General features: G+C 40.0%; 1 protein-coding gene across 1 annotated transcript in view; it reads right to left on the reverse strand.

The window, feature by feature from the left end:
* The window catches only part of LOC135198099 (prolow-density lipoprotein receptor-related protein 1-like), an 875913-nt gene that overhangs the window by 727306 nt on the left and 123968 nt on the right, over nt 1-24639 (reverse strand). The window contains 4 exon segments of the mRNA XM_064225548.1: nt 1226-1464; nt 4500-4659; nt 6330-6437; nt 14593-14739. Of these exon segments, the coding sequence (XP_064081618.1) occupies nt 1226-1464; nt 4500-4659; nt 6330-6437; nt 14593-14739 (654 nt within the window).

Here is a 24639-nt window from a genome sequence, read left to right on the forward strand (position 1 = left end):
CTGTCTTGCAAAAGAGGACCCACAAGGGGTTGTAAATGCAGTCAAACCTCGGTTTTCGTACACCTCTCTTTTCGTACGATTTGGTTTTCGTAGACTTTTTTCTATGAAATTTTGTCTCGGTTATCGTGCACTCGGAAACGCTCCATCCATGGCAGATTGAGTGCCCAGACAAGCATCCCATCGTCTTTCGTGACCCATTCTGCTTTGTGTTGGTTGTTTTTGCTCTTTTTTATTCAAGTGCAACTGCTAAATAAGCCATCATGGGGCCAATGAAAGTTCTAAGTGGTAGCCCATCTGTAAAAAGTGAGGAACACTATAGAATTTAAAAAAAAAACTTGTAGCAAAGTGTTGGAGGAAGTTGCATGTTGATCTCAGTGAGAAAATGCTTACAACAAGCACTGATGTTAGTGAATTTAAGGCCAGCAGACGCTGGTTTGAAAAATTCATAAAACAAATGGGCATACATAATGTGCCTACTTCAAGGATTAAGGTCATGTTTGCTAAGTGTAATGATGTAAACAAAATTTTGTGGAGAAATATCATCCCAACAAAGAAGTTGTAATCTGTCTCCAACATGTTTAATTATCCGTAACCTGTCACAGCTGAACAAGACTGTTTATCCTGTAGCCTACCTAGATGACTGGTTAATCTGGGGGGGGACCATAGTACAAGAGTGCTTGAAAACCTGTAACTGCTTAGCAAGAGACTTTGGTCAACAGGTTTCCCGTTCAACTGTGACAAGTCTCGCCACCCAACAGGTGTTTTGTGTGACTGAGATTTTTGCTGGGATGTGCTGGTTGTCATTTCCCAGCCAGATCCAACCCAGATTAATGGAAAATCCAATCCATGATGTCCCAATGATAGTTGGGGATGGGACCTGGGCCTGTTAAAGCCTGAGTATGAGAAAGGGATGAATTAGCAATGAAACAATAGCTGGATAATTCATCAATTATTACCAAGCAAAAAAGCTAGCAATTCTGTTAGAACTGTTACTAGTCTCTACAGACTAACAAACAGTGAAAAGGGTAGTCAGTTCATAATGGCAGATCCAGATGGTAATTGTATGAATGATCTTTCTTCTTGCATCTGGTAGACAAAAGGTTGAGCCTGGAGACATCTGAGACTGGAGGTGACTGCCTTATATGATTCAAGGGGTTGTGATGAAACAAACATCTTCTATCCTTAATGACTAAAATTCATCAACTTCCAGCTAAAAGGAAAACACCAAAAGTACTTACAGATTTCAGTTTGATGATAATTCTTCTGTTGTCTCCATTGTAATCTACTCTCTCCACATGGCTTAAATAACCATCAACCCAATAAACATGTTTATTTGGGTAATCAATTGATACACCAAATGGATAGACAATTTTCTTGAAAACTATCGGCACCCTTTGCGTCCCATCCATCAATGCACGCTCAAGCTTTGGTTCAGTCATACCCCAGTTGGTAAAAAACATATATCTGCATAAAATAAAAAATAAGAGATGACAGTCAAAATCCTTTGCAAGTTTTGTTCCACTGAGAAATATAACACATCTCCCATTTACTATAGGTGTAACTATACCTTTAATAAAAACCTGATTCATGTCATCACTAGATGTCTCAAGTTTGTAAATGTTCAAGAACAAAATCTGAAAATGATACACATACACTCTGCCAATGATCATTATAAAAAAAAAATACATGACTTCAAGCAATGAGCTCCTTCAGTTACTACAACATGGTACAATAAAAATTACAAAGTACTTGACTAAAAGAATCATAAAATTGCTTTAAACAACTCAACTCATTTGCAGGCAGTCCCTGGTTATCAGCGGGGTTCCGTTCTCGCCGGGGTGCTGATAAGTGAAAGCTACCATTAACCAAAACCCGGCAATTTATGGCACCAAGTTTGGGTTAATGGCACCGAGAACTAGTTAACCCTTAAACGCCTACTGGACGTATTTTACGTCAACGAAAATTGTCTGTTGGGTGCTAATCGGATGTACGGTATGTAGACTACAAAATTTTTTTTTAAATATTCGCGGAAAATAGTTATAGGCCTACTTGGCAAAAAATTTTGAATCACGCGCCTTGAGGGATGCTGGAAGTTCACGGATCAAGCTGTTGTTTTGTTTACAAGCGTTACCCAGGCGCGCATGCGTGAATTTCTTTCTTCTGGCACTAAAAAGCATCAGCGACACATCTCAGAAATTATTTTGTCACTTTGTCGTAATTTTTGCACTGGTTTATATTAGCCGTTACATAGTTTTATATATGAAAATGTGCGCAATTTCATGTAGAATACAAAAATAAACAACCCATGGTTGTAGCTTTTATCAGTTTTGAAATATATTCATATAAATAACGATAAGTGCAAAAATTTCAACCTTCGGTCAACTTTGACTCGACCGAAATGTATTAAAACGCAATTGTAAGCTAAAACTCTTACATTCTAGTAATATTAAATCATTTACCTTCATTTTGCAACAAATTGGAAGTCTCTTGCACAATATTTGCATTTATGGTGAATTTTTAAAAAAAACTTTTTCCTCACATCCACGCTGTAACTCTGCCGAAAAAATCAGAAATTCTTTCATCAGATTGTCATAATGTTTGCACCGTTTTATATTATCCGTTACATAAAGTTTTATATATGAAAATGCGCACAATTTCATGTAGAATACAACAATAAACAACTCATGGTTGTAGCTTTTATCAGTTTTGTAATATATTCATATAAATAACGATAAGTGCCAAAATTTCAACCTTTGGTCAACTTTGACTCGACCGAAATGATTGTAAAATGCAATTGTAAGCTAAAACTCTTACATTCTAGTAATATTCAATCATTTACCTTCATTTTGCAACAAATTGGAAGTCTCTAGCACAATATTTCAATTTATGGTGAATTTAAAAAAAAAACTTTTTCCTTACGTCTGCGTGGTTGTTCTTCTGCCGAAAAAATAAGAAATTCTTTCGTCAGATTGTCGTAATGTTTGCACCGTTTTATATTATCCGTTACATAAAGTTTTATATATGAAAATGTGTGTAATTTCATGTAGAATACAACAAAAAATAACTCATGGTTGTAGCTTTTATCAGTTTTGAAATATTTTCATATAAATCACAATAAATAGAAAAAATTCTACCTTTGGTCAACTTTAACTCGACCGAAATGGTAGAAAACTGCAATTGTAAGCTACAACACTTGCAGTCTAGTAATATTCAATCAATTACCTTCATTTTGCAACAAACAGGAAGTCTGTAGCACAATATTTCGATGTATGGTGAATTTTTTAAAACAACTTTTTTTTATGTCCGCGCATTACGAATTCATGCATCACATTGTGATATTTTTTCTGTGTTGCTTTGATCGTTTTACAATCTGTTATATACCAAAATCATCGCAATTTAGTATACAATACAATGAAAAAAATGAACTCATTAGCTTTAACCATTTTGCTCACAGCGCCATTTGTATACAATTATATATGAAATTTTTTTCAGGCTGTCATATATTCCAATATTTATATATGATAATGATATTTTTTTCATTTCTGATGGTTGCATACTAAACTTCAGGCAATGACAAAAAAAGATGCCAAAAATTAACTCTTAATCTTGAAAACTAAGCATGCTGTGATTTAAAAAATAAAAACGTTTTCTCTGCTTCGGCACTCACTCTCAAACCCCGCCGACATACGGGGAGACACTTTCGGAAATACTGGCTCCGCGTTTAGGGGTTAACGGTGCCTCTGTTAGGCAAGTCATGGTGCCATAACTCTATTATCGGCACCTTATAGCACCAATAACCAAAACTCGGCCTTTATGGCAACATTAATCTGCAATTTATGGCACTAGACAAGCACCATATAACTGGATTGCCATTAACCAAGACCGCTGATAACCAAGGACTGCCTGTATCAAGAATAATAGTCAAACAAAGCACAGAAACAACAAGAGATCTTGCAGAACTCTCAAACATTTGGCAGGAAAATTGTGGAGAATAATTACACAGCCATTTTTATTGAGCTAGCAGCTAAATTTTCATTACAAAGGATTTTTGTCACCCACAGTCTACAATTTCTTGAGTGCCAGAAGATAATGCGCAAAAGAACTTCTCTTAATTTCAGTCTTACAAGCAATATAATTCTTGCCCTTAAAAAAATAGTTAATTATGCCAAAGATGCCATTCATTACTTGTTTCTTCTTAATGTAAAGGAATGGTCAGGAACTTGAGAGGTCATTAAAAGTTTTAAATAGCTTTGAGCTCACTTACTGGAAGTGATACTACAAATTTCCTCTACATTAACAACAACCAAGTTCCAAGATCTAAATGCTATTTTCACTAATGCATTTAAAATATCTAAGACAATAAGAGCAAATTTATATGAAATTTTAACAGCTATAGATAGCTTTAATTAAATGGAAAAATAAAATTCCTAGACTTTCTAGTGCGTTTCTACCAAGCGTACTTCAAGTTAGTCTGTCAATAAAGTACTGCAAAATCTTACCCTGTGCCTGGATCAAGAGCAATGCCTCGAGGTTCATTGAGGACCACATCCATCAAAGTTATGCAAACTTTCATAGTTGCATTGCACATAAATATCATTTCTCTTCGGTCTAATATATACCAATTGCCAGTAACCCAATCTCTGGCAATGTCGTGTACATCTGCAACAGAAAATTGAATACAACTTGACTTCTATAAGAATAATGTATTTGTAATTAAATATACCTTTTTTATAATGCATATTGTGTGTAATTAAATAGTATTTGAAATGCCTAAAGAAAATACACACACTATTTAAATGCCTAAAGAAAATACATCTTACAACACAAATTTTCCTACTTTATTGCACCTAAAATTAATGAGTTAAAGTCCCATTTTCAATACTGTATAATATAAAATTCAATGTCTTATTGTAACAAACATACAAACCCATTGTACAAAATATTCAAAACTGTAATTTCTGGAGTGTGCAGTTAATCATAAAAAACTCTCCTTCCAAACACTTCCAATTCCAGTACTATAAATCTTTGAGAGTACAGAAAACCTGCAGACATTGGCCAGTATTTCGGAAGTGTTTGTAAGGGGATAAAGTTACAGTGTATGTTAGGAAGACCAAGGTAGTACAGTTATTTAAAAACTAAAATGGATAAACCCATATTACAAAGTACTAGTACTAGGGGTGGAAGACTGAAAATGGTTGACTGACACAGGAATTCAGAAGCAAACAGGTAGCACATTTATGGCAGCTAAGGTTGAAATGTTCAGAGTAACTGTTGAGCTCCTTTACAGAAATGAATTGTGTATACTGAATAAAAAATACAAAATAAAAACAACTAAAAAACAACTGAAGCCACTGAGACATACTATTTGTAAATAGATTATGGATAAGGAAGGCTGAAAGAGAGAACAATACAGTGATACAAAGATGATCTGGTAAACTTTTAGCACAGGATGAAAGAATGGATTAGGATATTTTAGGATGGTCAGAACATCTGGAGAGAATAAAAGATATTAGACCGGTGAAATTCAAGTATGATTTGAAGCAGCGCGAGGAAGTTGGATATTAAGGAAATACTTTCAAATAGGGTAAAAGAGGCATGGAATGGAAGTACCTTGACATTCAAAAAGCCAAATAGATGTGACTGTCACAGTGTGTATGAAGGAGAGTTGATGAGCTGTTGCCCTTATAGTTTTCTACATAGGGAGGTTCATCTGTGATCCAGCAGTCAAAAGGATCAACACAAAACAGATTTGCTTTTATCTAGAGCCACTGGAACATATGCAAAGTATAGCAAAGAACCTAGCTCACGGTTTGTTTACAATTACTTGATCACATCAGCAAACTTAATCTTATCACTGAGACAGCTTGCTGTTCAAATTTGCACTCTTTTAGACTGTAAATCATTCATAATTGTTTCATATTACCAAAGATACACTAATAAGAGAAGAGGGGAGACAGAATTAATGAATAAATGGATATTTGAGCTTGAAATTAGAAGAATAATTCCTGTGATTACAAGACCTTTTCTCATCAATTAAAAGACATTTCTAGAGAGTTGGGAAGTATGGAGGGTTAAATCATTGACAAATTCATGAAATAATAAGAGTTAATAAGAGTACTGACATAAATAGAAACAAGTAACTATGAGCACAAAACCCCAAGGCAACACAAAAAGTGGCTAAGGGAGTAAAAGTGAAATAAGAGAGCTTAGATCTGTATAGGCAAATTTTAATTTTTTATGGTATCTTCCAATCTGAAATATGCAAAACTCTGCATGACCTTACATAAGAAAATGCCTAGAAATTACAGTAGAGTAAATCTTATACTTACGACTCAAACCATTCTGTGTAGGTTGAGGAATTGTCCATGCATCATGAAGATTGTTTGAAGATGCACATTTAAACTCAGACCATGACCCATTGGCACTGACCCAACAAACTGTTGAATTGAGTAGAAATCAGAATGATAGGTAATAAAAAAAATCCTAAAAAGCACTTTTAATCTTTCATTCAAATTTTATCCAGTCATATCAACTGATATGTTTTAACATGAGTATATCCACAGTTCAAACAAGATTATACATAAAAAGTATGATTTTAAATATCTTTCAGTTATCAACATAAATACAAATATACAGATTAATTTACTTCAATAATCCTTCTATACGAAAAACTATAAAATTACAAATTCATTACATAATAATACCAATTCTAAATTTTCGTACGAGGAAGAACTGACAAAAATACCAAATTTGTAACTAATTTGTATTTTTCATAACTAACAAACCTGAGGTCTTAACATTAGGATTTACTAGCGCCAAGCTGGAAACCGGTAGAATTAAAATTACACTTGTGAGATCCAGGGACTAATGGCATCTATACCAGGTCACGGGGCATGTATACCCAGAATGCCCACGGCTACCTGTGACCCATCAGTTATATTTCTAACCCAGTTTAGACTGCTAGAGGGGTGGTTCGAGGTGGGCCTTTAACTGTTAAGACCTCAGGTTTGTTAGTTATGAAAAATACAAATTAGTTACAAATTTGGTATTTGTTCATACACGAAACAAACCTTCGGTCTTAACATTAGGATAGACTTACTATTGGAGGGAGGTAAGTCTCTACAACTGACTGGGAGTTTGCCACCTTATCCATTTCCGAATATATAGGGAAATTCTAAGAGAATGGACAATGAACCTAGGACCAAAGATATAAGCGGATCTATTGGTTTCCTCCCACTGGGTGTAGATACCATTCTACTGTTTACTCTTGTCCCTTGCGACTGGATCCACCTTCACCCCTCTTTTCCTTATTATCCAGAGGGGTGTGTTGCTACTGAAAAGTATATCATCAGCTAAGATAGCTTCACAGTATGGCTGACCATCTCACCTGCATCTAGTCCGTTCCAGCACATGACGGGTACTTCCTTCATATGCCCGTAGTTAAAGGAGTAGGAAGAAAGTAGTAAAGAAAAAAGACCAGTCATCCCATTCATTCTTCTACTTTCATACCTTCATCTTAGACTAGACGCAAATGACCCGCCAGGGGCACTGGATGAACTATATCACTTGTTGGGCCGCCACCACTGGACCCAAGGAAAAGGTGTCCAAGGATCTATGGGCAACATCTTTCAAATAAAATGAGGTGAAAGTTGTTTGGCGCTTCCACACACCAGCTTTCAGAATTTTTATCCACACATGTTCTTCTTAAATGCCAGGGAAGCACTCACACCCCTTGATGTCATGAGCTCTAGCTCCACCTGCTATCTGACCCTCTGTCTTCTGCAGTATAAGCATCTCTGATCGTCTCCCTTAGCCAAAATGATATTGTATTCTTGGACACTTCCTTCTTGTTCCGTCCTGTACTTACGAACAACCTCTGGCACCCCGGCCTGAGGTGCCTTGTTCTCTTTAAGTACTCCCTTAGTGCCCTGACGGGGCACAGGAGCATCTCAGCTTTGTCGTTGTCTGCAAAGTCTGCCAAGGAAGGTATGGTAAAAGGAGTCGAATCTGCCGTCTACTATTGTTGGATTTTGGGTCTTTGCCACGAATTCTGGGACAAACTCACACACCATTGATCTCCAACCTCTCGAGTGCTTTATGAGATATGAGAGGCCATGTAGCTCCCCCACCCTTTGGTTGAAGCCAGGGCCAATAAGAAGACTGTCTTCAGGGTCAGGCTCCTATCCGTGGACTGCCTTAGTGGTTCGTAGGGGGGTTTTGTCAGACTACTCAGTACCTTGGTCAGATCCCAATCTGGGGCTTTTAGCTCCTTTGGTGGCATGACTTTTCAAAGCTCCTCATCAGCATGGCCAACTCCCATGAAGACGATATGTCCACTCCTTTCATTCGTAAGACTGAAGGCTAGAGCAGCCCTGTAACCCCTTCACTGCAGATACAGACATATGTTTTTTCTGTTCTGAGATATATCAGAAAGTCTGCTAACTGCTGAATAGTGGTACCGAGTGGAGACACGTTCCCTCTACGACACCAATCACAGTATGCTGACCACTTTCCTTGGTATACTGTCGCAGATGATTTTCTGATATTACCTGCCATCTGAGTTGCTGCTTTCTGCGAAAACCCTCGCTCTCGGAGGAGATACTTGACAGTCTCCACCCGTGAAGCGATAGGGACTTCACCGACTGGTGGTACCTCTCCACGTGAGGCTGACACAGAAGGTTGCTCCATGGAGGTAACTCTCTTGGCACATCTACTAGGAGTTCCAGTAGGTCTGGAAACCACTCTGCTTTCGGCCATAACGGGGCTACCAGGGTCATCTTGAGGTTCTGAGACCGCATTACCCTGTTCAGAACCTGACGGATTAGACAAAATGGAGGAAATGCGTACACGTCCAGATTGTCCCAGGGGTGTTGTAGCGCATCTTCTGCTACTGCCTCTGCGTCCGGGACTACTGAACAATACACTTCCAACTTTTTGTTGTACCTGGTTGCGAATAGGTCTATGATCGGTCCTTCCCACAACATGAGCATCCTGTCCACTACCTGTTGGTGTAGGGACCACTCCGTTCCCAGAATATGATCCCTGCGGCTCAACTTGTCGGCCACTATGTTTCTTTTTCCCGGAATATACCTGGCCTTGATGTCTACCAGGTTCTCTATAGCCCACTGGTGAAGTTGAACTGTCATCACATGTAACTGCCGAGAAACTAGGCCTCCTTGCTTGTTTATATAAGCTACTACTGTGGTGTTGTCTGACATCAATACCACTGATGTCCCTTTACTCTCTCCCTGAATTCTTGTAGAGCCAGGAAAGCTGCTTTCAACTCCAGCACGTTTATATGGAGTTCTCTGTCCTTGCAACTCCATTTTGCTGACACCATCAACTCCTCCATATGGGCTCCCCAGCCTTCTAGTGACGCATCCGAGAACAGCAAGAGGTCTGGGGAGGATTGTTGAAGGGGGACACCCACTGTCAGATTGTCGTCGTCCACCCACCACAGCAAGTCTTTCCTCACTTCTGCCGACAAGGGAATTTGCTCGTACGGGTGATCTACTGTTGGTGACCAAAACTCCTTCATCCTCCATTGTAGGGACCGAAGGTGTAGCCTTCCTTGTGGTACTAGCTTCTCCAGGGAGGTTAGGATTCCCAGCACCACCTGCCACTGTCTTGCTGGCTGTGTCTGCTTTCCCAGAAAGGCATTCACCACTTGTTTGCATTTCTCTACTCTTTGGTCTGTCGGGAATACTTTGGCTTGTGTTGTGTCTATCACCATTCCCAGATATTCCAAACGTTGACTTGGATCCAGCTGCGACTTCTGCTGATTCACCACAATACCTAGGCTGTGACAAAGCTGCAGGAGGCCGCCCTGGCCCTGAGTAATTTCTCCCTGGACTTTGCTATCACCAGCCAATCGTCCAGATATCTTATTAGCCTGATCCCCTGAGCATGCGCCCACGCCGACACGAGGGTGAACACTTGTAAAAACTTGAGGAGACGTTGTCAATCCGAAGCACAGGAACTTGAATTCGAAAGCTTTCCCTGCAACAGATTCAGCGTTGACAGGTCTATTACTGTCCTCCACTCCCCGTTGGCTTTGGGTACCAGGAAAATCCTGCTGTAGAAGCCTTTTGTCGGACTGCATACTTGTTGCACAGCTCCTTTTTCCATCATCTTCTTCACTTCGTCCTGCAGAATAGTGGCCTTCTGAGATTTGTGGGCATAAGTGACGTGGGGTAATGGTTGATCTGTCAGGGGCGGGGTTACCTCGAACGGAATCAAATACCCGATCCTGAGAACATCCACCACCCACTGCTCTGCCCCTAGTTCCTGCCACACCTTCCAGTGATTTGCCAGGCAACCCCCCACTGGTGTGGCCGAGTGATGGGAGGCGCCCATCCTATCTTCTTGAGCCTCTCCCTCTTCCCCTATTGCCCCTTCCTCTGTTGTTTCTATGAAAGGCCGATGAGTTTATCCTCTTTGGGGAAGAGGGTCTTGTGACTCTATTAGGGATGCTATGTCTCACTGTCTTCTTTCGAGACATCTGCTGCAGTCTTCCCTCCAAAGGAGTAGTTTGACTGTTAGACGTTTTCCTAACTGCCTGTTGCACCAACCTATCGTTAGTGTCCATCCTTCTTCTATCTATCGTCTATTCCAGTATGACCTCTGGCAACAGTAGTTGCGATTCCAAGATATCCCCATTTCTCATTGCTAACAGGGAATCCAAATCCACATTGCGGCTTAGTCTAGCCAATGCTGCATCTCTCCTCATTAGCAGGATATTTGCCCAAACATTGGCACTTACGTTTGTCAGGTACGCAATCGCCTTGGAACCTGACTGTAGTAATCTAATGAACAATGGTTCATCCACTACTTTCCTTGTTGCTTCCGAGGATGCAATTTTTGCCACTGCTGTTGACCAAAGGTCTAACCAGGAAGCAGCCTGAAAGACAGAAGAAGCTGTTGCTTCTAACGTAGCAGTCTCTTGGTACGTCATCGAAGGGCACTCCATTTTAACCTGATCCAAGGTTAATCCAGGCCTTAACCTTACAACATTAGGGTTCATTTGTCTAGACAGCAAAGGGACCGGATTCGGTGTCGTATAATATTTCCTTTGCTTTATCATTGGAGGGGAATAAATTTAAATGATCTATTAGATCTTAAGGAATTATCCCTCCCTGCAATCTTTGCGTTTACGTGTTGCAAGACCGATTCCGCATGACTCGAACAAGGCAATTCATACGACACCTTGGTATCCCTCTTTAGTCCAAACGCCATGTCAATTCCAGGAGGAAGCATACTGGCCAGTGTTTCTGTCTTCTCCGAAAGGCTATTGAATTGACGAATCAAATCAATAACCTCTGCATACGGGGCCAGAAACTCTTGGTTTTTCTCCTTCCTCCGGCTCTAGTGTACCACTCTCCGTCACGAGGGATGTTGTCTCGCCTCTATCTTCTGACAGATGGCCCGAAATTCCACGGCCGCCTGCCCCTACGGCCGCGGTCTCTTTGATCTTTGCTGGCCGCTGTTGGCTCGATCCCGGATAGTCAGCAGGGGAACGAGAACGTCTCACTCTTTCTCTGCTCACGGATCTAGAGCGAGAATCTCGTCTAGATCTCCAAGATGAAGGCTCCCTTAAGACAGAGATAAGTTCGTCTCTATTAGAATTGGCATCGTTTTCGAGCGTCGGCGAGCCCGGCCTCGACCTTCTATCCAGACGGACACTGCCTTCCACGAACGTATCCGCCGAGGTTGCCAACTCTCTATTTTTCGTACTTTTAATAGGAGCCTTATCGTCCTTCGTACGTATTTTTGAACAGCCTTACGGGCGAAAACTGGGACCTGCATTCCATCCTCTGCTGCACCTTTCGCGCGCCAACGTCGATTTTACCAGAGGTATCGCAGTTTTTGCGATCCGAACTGGCAACTCCACCTCGGCCACTAGCTCGCCGGCCGTCACCTCTCTCGCTTGTTCGGACTCTTGCGAACGGCTTCGTCTGCCAACTTTGTGCTTAACCTCTTCATTACCGAAAGTTTGTTTGGAGGTAGGTGGGTACCACCATTCAAGTCTACTACACCGCACCGGGTGCATAAAGGTGGTATGCGTAGTACCACCAAAACTCCTCTTTTCAGATAGGGACTTCCAATCATTCTGTAATTTCGGTTTGAAGAGTTTGGAGCAAAATAAACAGTATGACACGATGCCAGACGTATGATGACCCAAAAAAAAATATTATTATTGCTTATAGTAGTGTGTAGGTGACAGATGAACTGCGTCTCAACAAAAAATCACAAACCAGACAAGCGTAAACATGTAATAACTTCTACCCAAGTAAAAAACCAGTTGTATCATCATTTACTGTATTTATTTATTTATTCACATTACATTTTAAAAATAAAAGATATGAACACCAGATAAATGAAGGTAGAAATAAAGCCTTATAGTAACTTTATATATATAAAAAAACCAAACCAGAGAAAAAGCGATTTTTTCTGAGGACAAGAAACTTGAAAAATTAGTTTAGATACCCCTGATGCCCCTAAAGTTGTTTTCTGTGATGAAACTAATCTTAGAAAAAACGTAGAAAATGACATTGACCAATTTTTGAAAGATATACTATAAAATTTGCGATTTCCATATTTATTGGCGGGGCTTTCGCTTTAGTTTTTGCTCTTTTTTTGTTATTACGTGCTTATTTACGGTTCTATTTTGATAATACTTTATGTGCATGTTCCAGGTGCGATATACCAACATTCTGTAAGACCGAATTTCTATTCAAGACCGTAGTTTTCTCACCGACCACCAGTGTCCCTTGTACAAGGGACACTGAGTTTCACATTTTTTTTCATAAAATCATTTATTTTCCCTGTAGGATGATAAAACAAACACAGAATATGCGTTATTATAGTGCTAATAATACCTGATAATTTCATTAGCCTGTCTTGATTAGTGTATTTTTGGCAAATATTTTTACGATCGGTCACCCCTCCAAACTTGAGTCACTACCGAGAGATTCAGTTCGGCAGCAAACGCAATGTTTACATTCTGCTCACCCACCCGGTAAAGAAGGGGTTAATAGCCACTGATTTTCCGACCTTCTTGCTGACTTGGAAATGACAGTCTTGGTCCGAAGAAGAGGAAGAATTGATTCTTCTCCTCTTGGCCGAGGATCCGCCAGGAACTCCCAAATCCTCTTCCAACGCTTGACTGGCGCTCTCCGTGACGTTATCGGACTTAGCGATGACGCCGAACTAGAGGAAGAAGACGAAGAAGGCGAATCACACTTTTTCTTTTTGTCTCTCTTATTCATTCTCTCCTCTATATCCTGTAATTTCTGCATTACAGTTTGCATTGACGGGTCAGAAGGCGTATTAGCGTCTGGGTGCAGCGAAAAAGGCCGAGAATCGGTCTGTGACGTCATCACGCCTGCCATATCAGTGTGTGACGTATGTTGTTGACGTCATCCCTCTCGTAGGGAGAGACTGAGAGGTTTCTGCTGGCAACAGCACGTTTTCTGCCAAACTACCTCCCACGTTCTGCATCGCTGTAAATACTGAGTGGGATGGTGAAGCCGCGGCATTAATTCCCATAATTGCAAGCCCGGGGGATGAGGAACATTCAGCGCTGCCGGACCCTGCTGGAACCATGACGTCATATAATGCGCAAGCAGACCATCCAAGGTTGGTACGCCTGGTAGGCCTAGCGCTGACCACGTACCATCTAACCTATGCGCTTGAGTAGCAGGAGCCTGGAACAAAGATGGCGGATCTCCCCCTCTACTTGCTGGGAACAAAGGAGAGTGCAAATTATTCATAAAATTACCCAAGGCCCCTCCTGACGTTTCCGATACAGAACCGCTAGGAGAAACCGAAGGGGTATGAGACAATTCAAAAGCAGGTGGAGAAACATATGGAGCAGCCTGGTTTATTACCGATACAAAAGAAGCGGCAAGGTTTGGTCATCCAAAGATGGCGTACACCCCCTTCCTTTTGTATTGGCTTTTCCCATAGAACTTCTTCCACTGTTCCACCGACCAACCGCGACAAACAGAACACGGATTAGTAACCGTACATACGTTTTCCCTGCACCTACTACACGTTGGATGAGGATCCGTCGACACCGAAGTTAGGAACCTAGAACATGGAAAGCCACTGACTCCTGGGCATTTCCTTTGTCTCCTCTTCGAAGCGGTAGACGATCCCGATGTTGAGGCAAAATTCTCCATCATACCACGTATACACTCTTACCACACACTGATCACACTTGGAGAAAGAAAAGGAATGAAAAATAAAAAATGAAATGGATAAAGAACGGGCAAACTGAAAAACCGGCTTTAAATGAGATAGACAGTAACACGTCTTATCTTAAAGGCGGTAGGAAAATAACTGATAGGTCACAGGTAGCCGTGGGCATTCTGGGTATACATTGCCGGCCCTGACCTGGTCATAGATGCCATTAGTCCCTGGATCTCACAAGTGTAATTTCAATTCTACCGGTTTCCAGCTTGGCGCTAGTAAATCCTAATGTTAAGATCGAAGGTTTGTTTCGTGTATGAACAAATAATTATGATAAAGATAAAAAACATGTACACTTTCAAAAGACACTGTAAACTGCAGAAACTGGTACTAACTAACCTGAATTTGAGCGATGATCAAAATCAACCGTTATTGCATACTGGGAGCTGACCTGAGTATTCCCTGGTAAGGTACTTCCATTGAGGTGGACCATGGCTAAACCAGTATTACTAGCATATAAAAGAGTTGCTGGCTGATCTTGGGGATCTAAGGTCAGTGGGGAAAAAATTATAAACATATCACTTAACACAATTGTAATTTTGTCATAAACACTCAATATAACATTCAACTAAACTTGAATAGTGATTTTTTTATTTTGCATTCAGTGTTAAGTCACCCCCAATAAAAGGTGTAAGGCCTGAATTCCAATGGGGAGATAGGTACTAGTAAAAATCTACAGCCGTATAATATAAATGACAGCCATGAGCTATAATAATGTAAAAAAATTAATGATCCTTGAAGTCTCCTCCTTGATAACCAAAAATCTTATAAAAGTGGACACAATCTAATAAGTCTAAGTGTATACAGCAAGTCCAACCATAGAAGACACCATAAGGGATACTGCCCACTGAGGGCCTTCTACAGCACACTTTTGAGGATACTAAATGTTCTTAGCGGCATACCTTTGATGCCAGCTGCATTGCTTGCTGCCTTTTATTTCTATACACTCACATTTCTTTCTACCAAGCTGTTCACCTTCTTAACTTGACCTAACTGTAACTATTATCTTTCATTCTGGGTGAGCCCAGTGATTCTGCATACACATTACACATTAAAACACTACAAAATAGTAACATTAACCACTAGAGGGATAAAAACTACAGAGAAAAAACAGTGACGAAGGACAACAAACCTTGCCATGCCCAAAGTGGGGCCACTAGAGACAATGACAGATCCTTGGAGCTCTAGATCTTATTCAGCATAGATCTAGCACCAGTGTATAATGGGAGGGCATAGTTTTAATGGCTATCCCAGGGATGCTACAGACTATATACCTTCCAAAGAACTGAATCCAGAGAAGTGGACCAACATGTTGGAAGTGGGTGACTCAGGCTTACTGTGAATATATCCACCATAGTGTCCAACAGCTGTCACAATGCAGAGAATTTGATTTCCCATGCTGGGCCTGTCTGCAGTGAAAATAATGACTACTAGGTAGCAAAAGCTCTCTTATCTAATGCCTCTTAATTAATATGACTGCTACCACGGTCATAATATCTGTATAATTATTCCTACTACTTTGCCTCACAAGAGTGAAGACTTTCATATCAGGATAAACTGCCTTCAAGCAAGTTCTATGGTCCAATTTTTTTTGTAGGAACCAAGGCCATGCATGCAGCCCGGAAATTTAACAGGGAGCTCCAAGCCATGAGTTGATGCATCCATGAAAAGTAGAACCTAAAGCATAGAAACAACCAGTGGGGTTCCCAACCAGAGATTCTCAGGGTTCTTTCAATAATGTTGCTCCCTTCTGTCATCCGATAGGGCGACTTGGTTGCTCCCTTCTGTCATCCAATAGGGTCACTTGGTAACTAAGTGGCTTTATTGCTGCTAAACAGCATGGACGGGGAGCTACATCCGGGGAAAACACGGCTGTGACCTACAGCAAAAGACAAAAGAGAAGGCTCGACTTCTGCAAATCCAACATTAAAAGGTGAAGGAGGGGGGGAAGAAGAGGAGGAAAACACGGCTGTGGCTTACAGCAAAAGACAAAAGAGAAGGCTCGACTTCTGCAAATCCAACATCAAAAGCTGGGCAGAGGAAGGGGGAGGGGGGGAAGGAGGAGGAGGAGGTGAAGTAATTCTTGAAACTATAACACACAACAAAGAACACAAACCTGAACTGAAATCAATCTGGCTGAACTCGGCTTGTTGGCTGCTGCTTCGATGGTGAGTTGTCTTCATCCAGTTGCTATATATTCTTCCACCCAATGGTCTTGAAAGGTTGGAAAGAAGATGGAGAAACTACAGTACAGCATATGATGATGAAAAGAGCAAGGGAGGCAAAGAAACTTTATCAAGGAAAGCTTCCTGGGATGTCTCATCCTACAAAACAAGAATGAGAGAATGGGGAGGGAGTGAAGAAATGCCCACCTTCTTCCCCCCCTGGTCTTGGAGATGACTTGCCAAAATCGAAAACTTTGTCTATAGGTCCTGCAACATCAATCTCCACTTCTTTCTCATGTCAAGGGAGAGGGGGAATCTATGCTGAAATAGGTACAGGCAGAGGTCTCGTATGACGGGTTAGGAAACCACCACACTGTAGCAAGAAACCCTCCTCTGCCTCAATGTCTCTCAAGCTCTACATCACCTGAGAGATTAATACACTAAAACATTCCAAGTACTTGTATAGTCAAAAGAAAAACTCTGCTTCTTCAGAGAAAAAACACTTCAGAACAAACAGAAAAAAGATGCAGAATAGGGATGTTCCATAAAATGAGTGAGAAAACATCTAAAAACAGAATGGCTGGTGGTAAGAGACAGGCCTCTCTCCTTGGGTGCGTAATAGAAAAGATATAACAGATCGACAGAACAAACGCCATGGCTAAGACCAAGCTGGGTTTACATTACAGTGGACCCCCGTATACGCAGATTTCTCTCTGGAACATTTCCCGCTTATTCGCGGGAAATTTTCCTATTAGCACATTAACAAAACTGTAACACTTAACTTTACAAAACACTAAAATTAAAAAAAAAAAAAAAAACTTAAAAAAAAAAATCTTTTTTTGATTTTAAAATTTTTTTTTCTTACTTTTTTATACTTTACGTTTTTTTTTTTTTTTTCTTACTCCTGCTAATACTAAAGGCCTCTTTAAAAAATAACTATCCAAGGAAGATTGCTTCTGCCTACTTTTCACAATGTTCCTGAAACGACTCAGGCAAACGTCATCGAACTGCGCAAGCATACGACCTGTGCGAGAATTTTCGGGGTGTCTTTTTCTACAAACGATTGCACTTTATGAAAATTGGCTAGAACATCCTTAATTTCTGCCATTGTCATAGGGTTGTCCTCCTCCTCCTCGCCGCTGCTAGAGAACTCCTCTTGAATGACGTTATGTTGCATGGCCTCCAACTCCTTCAGGTCATCCGTCATAAGCTCCTCTTGGTGCTCCTCGAGAAGGTCGTTGATGTCGTCCTCGTCGACGCCCAGCCCCATGGACTTGCCGAGTGCAACGATCTCGTCAAGATCTGGTTCCAAAACAGTTTCAGGATCGTCAACTGTTTCTGAATCTGCAGCACCAGCTTCACCCACGTCGAATCCCTCGAAGTCTCGGGCGGATACGGCATCAGGCCAGAGTTTCCTCTCCTCCATGAGGAATTCAAGGTTCGCCTCGAAACCTCCTGCCAAGCTTGGTCGATGAGTCGGATGCATATGACGATGTCGAAATGCTCCTTCCAAAATTCACGCAAGGTGAGGTTTGTGGTATCAGTGATGTCGAAACATCTCTTGAAAAGATGTTTCGTATACAGCTTCTTAAAGTTCGATATCACTTGCTGGTCCATGGGCTGGAGGAGAGGGGTGGTGTTAGGCAGAAGATAAAGAATCTTGATGAAGGAATACTCCGCTAGGATATCTTCCTCGAGGCCAGGAGGGTGGGGAGGGGCATTGTCCAACACCAGCAGACATTTCAGAGGGAGGCGATTCCCTTCCAAGAATTTCTTCACTGTCGGCCCGAAACACAGATTTACCCACTCCGTGAACAAAAGCCTCGTTACCTAGGCTTTCGCATTAGCCCTCCACATCACTGGAAGCTTCTCCTTAAGCACTTTGTGGGCCTTGAAGGCTCGAGGAGTCTCGGAATGATACACCAGTAGGGGCTTCACCTTGCAATCCCCACTGGCATTTGAACAAAGCGCGAGCGTAAGCCTGTCTTTCATAGGCTTATGCCCGGGTAGCTTCTTCTCTTCCTCCGTGATGTACGTCCGACGAGGCATTTTTTTCCAAAAAAGGCCAGTCTCATCACAGTTGAAGACTTGCTGAGAACTGTAGCCTTCCTTGGTCATCATCTCGTCGAACATCTTTTTAAAGGCTTCGGCAGCTTTCGTGTCCGAGCTGGCAGCCTACCCATGCCGCACCACCGAATGGATGCCAGTCCGTTTACAGAATTTCTCAAACCACCCATGCGAAGCCTTGAACTCTGGGGTTGGCGTTGATGTCCCTTCTCCTCCGTCGTCTTCCGCCTGGGCAATCAAATCGCCGAAAATAGCACTGGCCTTGTGGGAGACTGCCGTCTCCGTTATCATATCGCCAGCGATTTCTTTGTCTTTTATCCAGACAAGAAGCAGCCGTTCCATCTCGTCGTGCACGTGGGTCCTCTTGCTGGACAAAATAATGATGCCCTTGGAAGGTGTAGCTGCTCTGATGACATCCTTCTGCTTAAGGATGGTGCCTATTGTCAACGGATTTCGGTCGTATTCCTTGGCGATCACACTCAATCACATACCAGCTTCATACTTCTTGATAATCTCCATTTTTGTCTCCAAAGAGAGCATTCGCTTCTTTCCGTGAATTTCAACTTTCTTGGGACCCATGGCTACGTATATACTGTACGTAATTTACGTATAAGTAGAGTAAAGTTTTCACACAACACGATAAAGTACGTATACTGCAACGAAATCACTAACGAATTTACGTTACTAAACGAAATCGTTAGACCGAACGAATACCGCGTGCGTACGATACAGAGGATGCCGTGCAGTGACCGAAGAAGCACACCGCTGCGTAGATGCATGATGGGAGGGATGCTGACCAATAGGAGAGAAGGATCTCATAGCGGTGACTAGAATCAGGAACCAATGGGAGAGCTGGAGGATGGTGGCGAGTCTACTCAATTGGCGGCGCGCGAGTTTCAAAATTATTATCGGTAGTTCGGGCGAATCTCGGACTTTACTGAAGCAATATATCTCAAAACAAAAATCATATTAAAAAACAAAAATAACAATTAAGAATTAAGTCGAACAGCAGGCAGCAGAAGAGACAAGTCTGTCTCAGATGCAGCCAAAAGGTAAAGCAAATGCATATCAATTGGATGGCAGGGGTTCCCCCCCTACCATCGGTAGCCAACTATCCACCTTGTTTTTAGTTAAACAGCCGGCCCCAGTTTGTGCTGAAAGTAAATATGATATTGTTATGATACAATAAAGTTTGTTCATACTTACCTGGCAGATATATATATATAGCTGTATTTTCTGAGTCCGACAGATTTCAAAAACTTCCGGCACACGCAGTTGGTCGGCCAGGTGGTTAGTACCCTCCCGCCGCTGGGAGGCGGGTATCAGGAACCATTCCCATTTTCTATTCATATTTTTATCCCCAACTCCCCCTGAGGGGAGGTGGGTGGAGTACTTGATTATATATATCTGCCAGGTAAGTATGAACAACTTTATTGTATCATAACAATATCATTTTGTTCATGAACTTACCTTCAGATATATAATATTAGCTGAATCCCACCGTTGGAGGGTGGGAGGTACGAATAGAAGGATTTTTGGGAAACAAATGCATGCAGAATATTTACATCTTGGTTTCCACCTGTTAGCATAGCTGACTTTGTGAATTACTGTCACCCAAGTCTGCTTCTGCTTTACTAGAGTTACCAGCGAGGTAGAGACCTATATAGCTGGTGCACTCCAGATGATCTGTCAACGGGCGTGACCACAATGTGACTTAGACCAGATTTGACCATACCATGAGGCTAAGAAGTTAAAATAATATATATATATATATATAAAAAATATATATATATATATATAAATATATAATATATATATATATATATATACATATATATATATATATATAGGCGGTCCCCCCGGGTTACGACGGGGGGTTCCGTTCTTAAGACGCGTCGTAACCCGAATATCGTCGTAAGCTGGAACGACGTTCTTTGGAAAACATGTCCACAGGGAAAATTTCACTACTAATTTTGCAATTTTTCTTAGGGCCGTATCTTTTAAATTATCACTAATTTACTTTTTTTTTCATGTGCAAACACTGTGTATTCACAAATTACTGTATATTTTCATTAAAATACAGAGAGAGAGAGAGAGAGAGAGAGAGAGAGAGAGAGAGAGAGAGAGAGAGAGGGAGAGAGAGAAATAACTCCTTAGGTTTCAATAGATTGAATGAACATCTGTATGCAACTTTTTTCCCCTCCCATAAATACTATATTTCTCCAGAGAAGAGAGAAAGAGAGGACTGTGCAATTAGTTTGTCTATCAATTCTTTTGCTGAGAGCGAAAGAGATAAAGAAGAAATAGAAACACCAAATGTATGACAAGTATCTTGGTGGAGAGAGAGAGAGAGAGAGAGGAGAGAGAGAGAGAGAGAGAGAGAGAGAGAGGAGAGAGAGAGAGAGAGTTGTCCTTACAGTATTTAAAGAGAGAATGGAATTTATTATTCTTTCATCTCGGTAGAGAGAGAGAGAGAGAGAGAGAGAGAGAGGAGAGAGAGAGAGAGAGAGAGAGAGGTGTTTATCTCTCTCTGTCTCTCAAAAAAATACTTATCGCTTCCAGCGAAAGAGAGGGGGGGGGGAGGGAGTTACCACTATGACACATTATCTTGTGTGGCGAGAAGAGAGAGAGACCTTACAGACCTTACATCTTGTTCGGTTGCCCCAGGTCCTCAGTGTGAGGCACCTCTAATGTCTACCAGAGTTTTTTGCTAGTACATCTTCCGGTATATTTTGCACTCTTCCAATCTTGGATGGTCTGGATGCAGTTTAGATATTTTGTCGAGCTTATTTCTTAACACATCTACGCTCACTCCTGATATATTCCTCGATGAGCTGGCAACGCATTGAATAGGACGCTGCATTATCGATGCTGTGCGTAGTGATTAATGTCCTGTGTGCTTTCCTTATTTTTCCTGGTATAGTTTTGGGGCACTATTAAATCTACCTCTGCTTGCTCTTTCTTGATATTTTGTTCCATGATATTTTCTGCTATTCCTTCTATCTGTTTCCATGCCTGAATTAATCATGTAGCGTTCTCTTCTCCTTTCTACGACTATATAATTTTAAAAGAATTGTAGTCTTTCCCGTAGTCTAGGTCCTTACTTCTTCTATTCTAGCTGTAAGGACCTTTGTACACTCTCTATTTTGTGCAATATCCTTTTGATAGTGTGGTACCATATCATATTGCATATTCAAGTGGACTACGAACATATGTTTTTATAAAGCATAATCATGTGTTCAGCTTTTCTTGTTTTGAAGTGCCGTAACAACATTCCATTTTTGCTTTACATTTTGCCAACAGAGTTTGCTATTTGATAATTGCATAACAGTTTTCCTATTCATCATCACCCAAGGTCTTTAACTGCTTCCTTATTTGTGATGGTCTCATTAGGTCCCTTTATATGCTATAGCTTTCTTTCTCTGTCTCCATAATTTATTGATTCAAATTTATCATAGAAAGTTAAATACCATCCTATTTACCTCTGCCCAATCATATACTTTGTTAGGTCTCTTTGTAGAGCGTTCCTATCTTCATCACAAGTAATTTCTCTACTTTATTCTTGTGTCATCTGCGAAACTACTCACTACCGAATCCTTAACATTACTTGTCTATGTCTTCAACATAATAACAAAACAGTATTGCAGCTCAACACCCGTACCTTGCGGCAACACCGATATTACCTTGGCTTCATCCGATTTCTCGTCGTTTGCAATAACTATCTGTTTTCTGTTGTGTAAAAATTCTTTTAACCATCTTTCTACTTATCCACGATATTTGTGTTTTCTAATTTTCTTCGCAATATTATTATGGTCTACTTTATCAAAAGCGTTTGCAAAAGTCTAAATAAACCACATCTGTTTCATTTCCGCTTTCATATTTTTGAATATGTTCTCACGGTGGACTAACAGTTGGGTTTTGTGTACTTTTTTCCGGGTACGAAACCATGTTTGTCCTTTATTTAAACAACATTATTTTTTATTAAAATGTTTCATAATATTTTTCTTCATTACCCTTTCATACACCTTTTCATAATATGTGATGTTAGACTCACAGGCTATAATTACTTGCCTCTAGTTTTGATCCACTTTTGAAAGTAGGGGTAATATATGCTAATTTGTGCTCATCATAAATCTTGCCTGTATCTACACTTTGTCTTAATAATATTTGGCAAGTGGCTTTGCGATAGAAATGAACTACTTTCTTTAACAAAATAGCAGGATCCATCAAAGGCCCTGCAGCAGCTCCATTTTTAATTTCATTAATAGCCTGCACAATATCAGCTTCATTAATATCTATGTCAGCTAATATTCACTATTTTCATCCCTTACTTCTATACATTATCTTCATTATCTATTCTAGGGGTGATTCTCTCCTTTATCGTTCTGCCAGTATGTTGCAATTTCTTTTTTTTTCATTCGTTAATCTCCCTTCAATTCTCAGAGGGCCTATTTCTATTCTTCTTTTATTTCATCTTCTTCGCATATGAGTATATATTTTGGGGTTTTGCTTGATATTTAATAGGGTTTTTTTTTCTTCCAAGTCCCGTTTTTCATTTTCTTTTGATGTATAATCTTTTTGTTCTGCATTTTCTATCTTACTTTTTAGTTCTATAACTTTCCATGCATTTTTTTTTCTTTTGCAAGAACCCTTTTTTTCCACTTTTCTGATTTTCTGGAACAGATCCTTCTGTCTCTTGGTATGCATGAATGATGTTTACTTTTTCTTTCTTTTCGTATATATTTTTTCCACCACTATTTTCTCCAATATTTTATATAATATCTCCGTATTTACCCTTATGTCATCACTTACGAAAATGTTATCCCATCTTTGTTTAATTCTTCATTAATTTTCTGACCATTTTATATTTTTTACTGTAGAGTTGTTGTTTTTCCATATCCTTCCCACTTTTTCATTTCTTGCTTATCTCTATTTTTCACTTGCTTGGAATGACTGTTAATTTCTATGACATTATGGTCTGAAATACTCGCATTATAAACTATTTGATTTTCTTTAACATAATTTCAGTCTCCGTCACAAATACTAGGTCTAAAGTATTTTTCCTTTCTTGTTGGCAGGTGATTTATTTGTTGAATGTTTGTATTCTAGTAGCATATCTAATAGCTTTTCAAATTGCCTCTTATCTTCTGCACTACTATTACTCTCTTTTTTTATATGTATACGTACACCACAATCTCCTATTCGTTCTTTCCATTCTACGAAAGGAAAGTTGAAGTCACCATAGGAGATAGTCCAGTCCTTGTGATTTCTACATATATCATCCAATTTTTCAATTATTAAGTCAAACTCTTTAGTATTATTGGAGGTCTATATATACTATGTTCTCAATTTTTTCAGATTCAATTCTACCGCTATTAGTTTCACATTCTGAGTTACTATTTTCTCATATATTTTTCCTTGTTTTTTTTTTTGTCTTTCCCATATATTGCGTTCCCCCTTGATTCCTATTTTTTTCTATCTGATCTATAAGTTTGGAACCCTTTATTTGATCATCATTCCCAGTCCCTCTTGGGATACCATGTTTCACTTATATTCATTATATCTATTTTCTTTTTCTTTTCATTTTGGGTTGTTTCTTCTAAGTACTCTATTTTTCTTTTTGTTACTCGTAACTAAACCCTGCGCATTCATCACTATGATGGTTTGCGTGTTTTCTCCTTCATTTAATACTGGTAGTAATAGATTTTCCCAGTCTCTTTTCCCTGTTCTGGGTATGTTGTTTCTTTTTTTTCATTTCCAGAATTCTGACATTAAAAAATCCAACTTTCCATAATATTTGATCTCCTTCATCATAAAATTATTCTTTTGTGTCTGAATCTGCAATTTTTCTTTTCTCCGTTTTCTGCAATATCTCTTGCATAATAATACAGTTATTATCTCTTGAGTAGAATTTCGGAGCTGATGCTTTGGAAATTTTTTGCTGACACCTCTGCATATCTCATTGGTGGTTTGCTTTTTCTCTTTTACCTGATATTTCTTGATTTCTATCTTATTTGTTTCTTTCTTATTTTGGATTTTTATTACTTGGTTTGGTTATTTATTTGATTATGATTCATGGCTACAGGGTGCCCATATATTTGCATTTTTTTGTCGAAACTTACATCCTTTTCCTTCTTTTAGGTTTTTACATATT

The sequence above is a fragment of the Macrobrachium nipponense genome, chromosome 21 (genome assembly GCF_015104395.2).
Source record: "Macrobrachium nipponense isolate FS-2020 chromosome 21, ASM1510439v2, whole genome shotgun sequence".
Lineage (NCBI taxonomy): Eukaryota > Metazoa > Arthropoda > Malacostraca > Decapoda > Palaemonidae > Macrobrachium > Macrobrachium nipponense.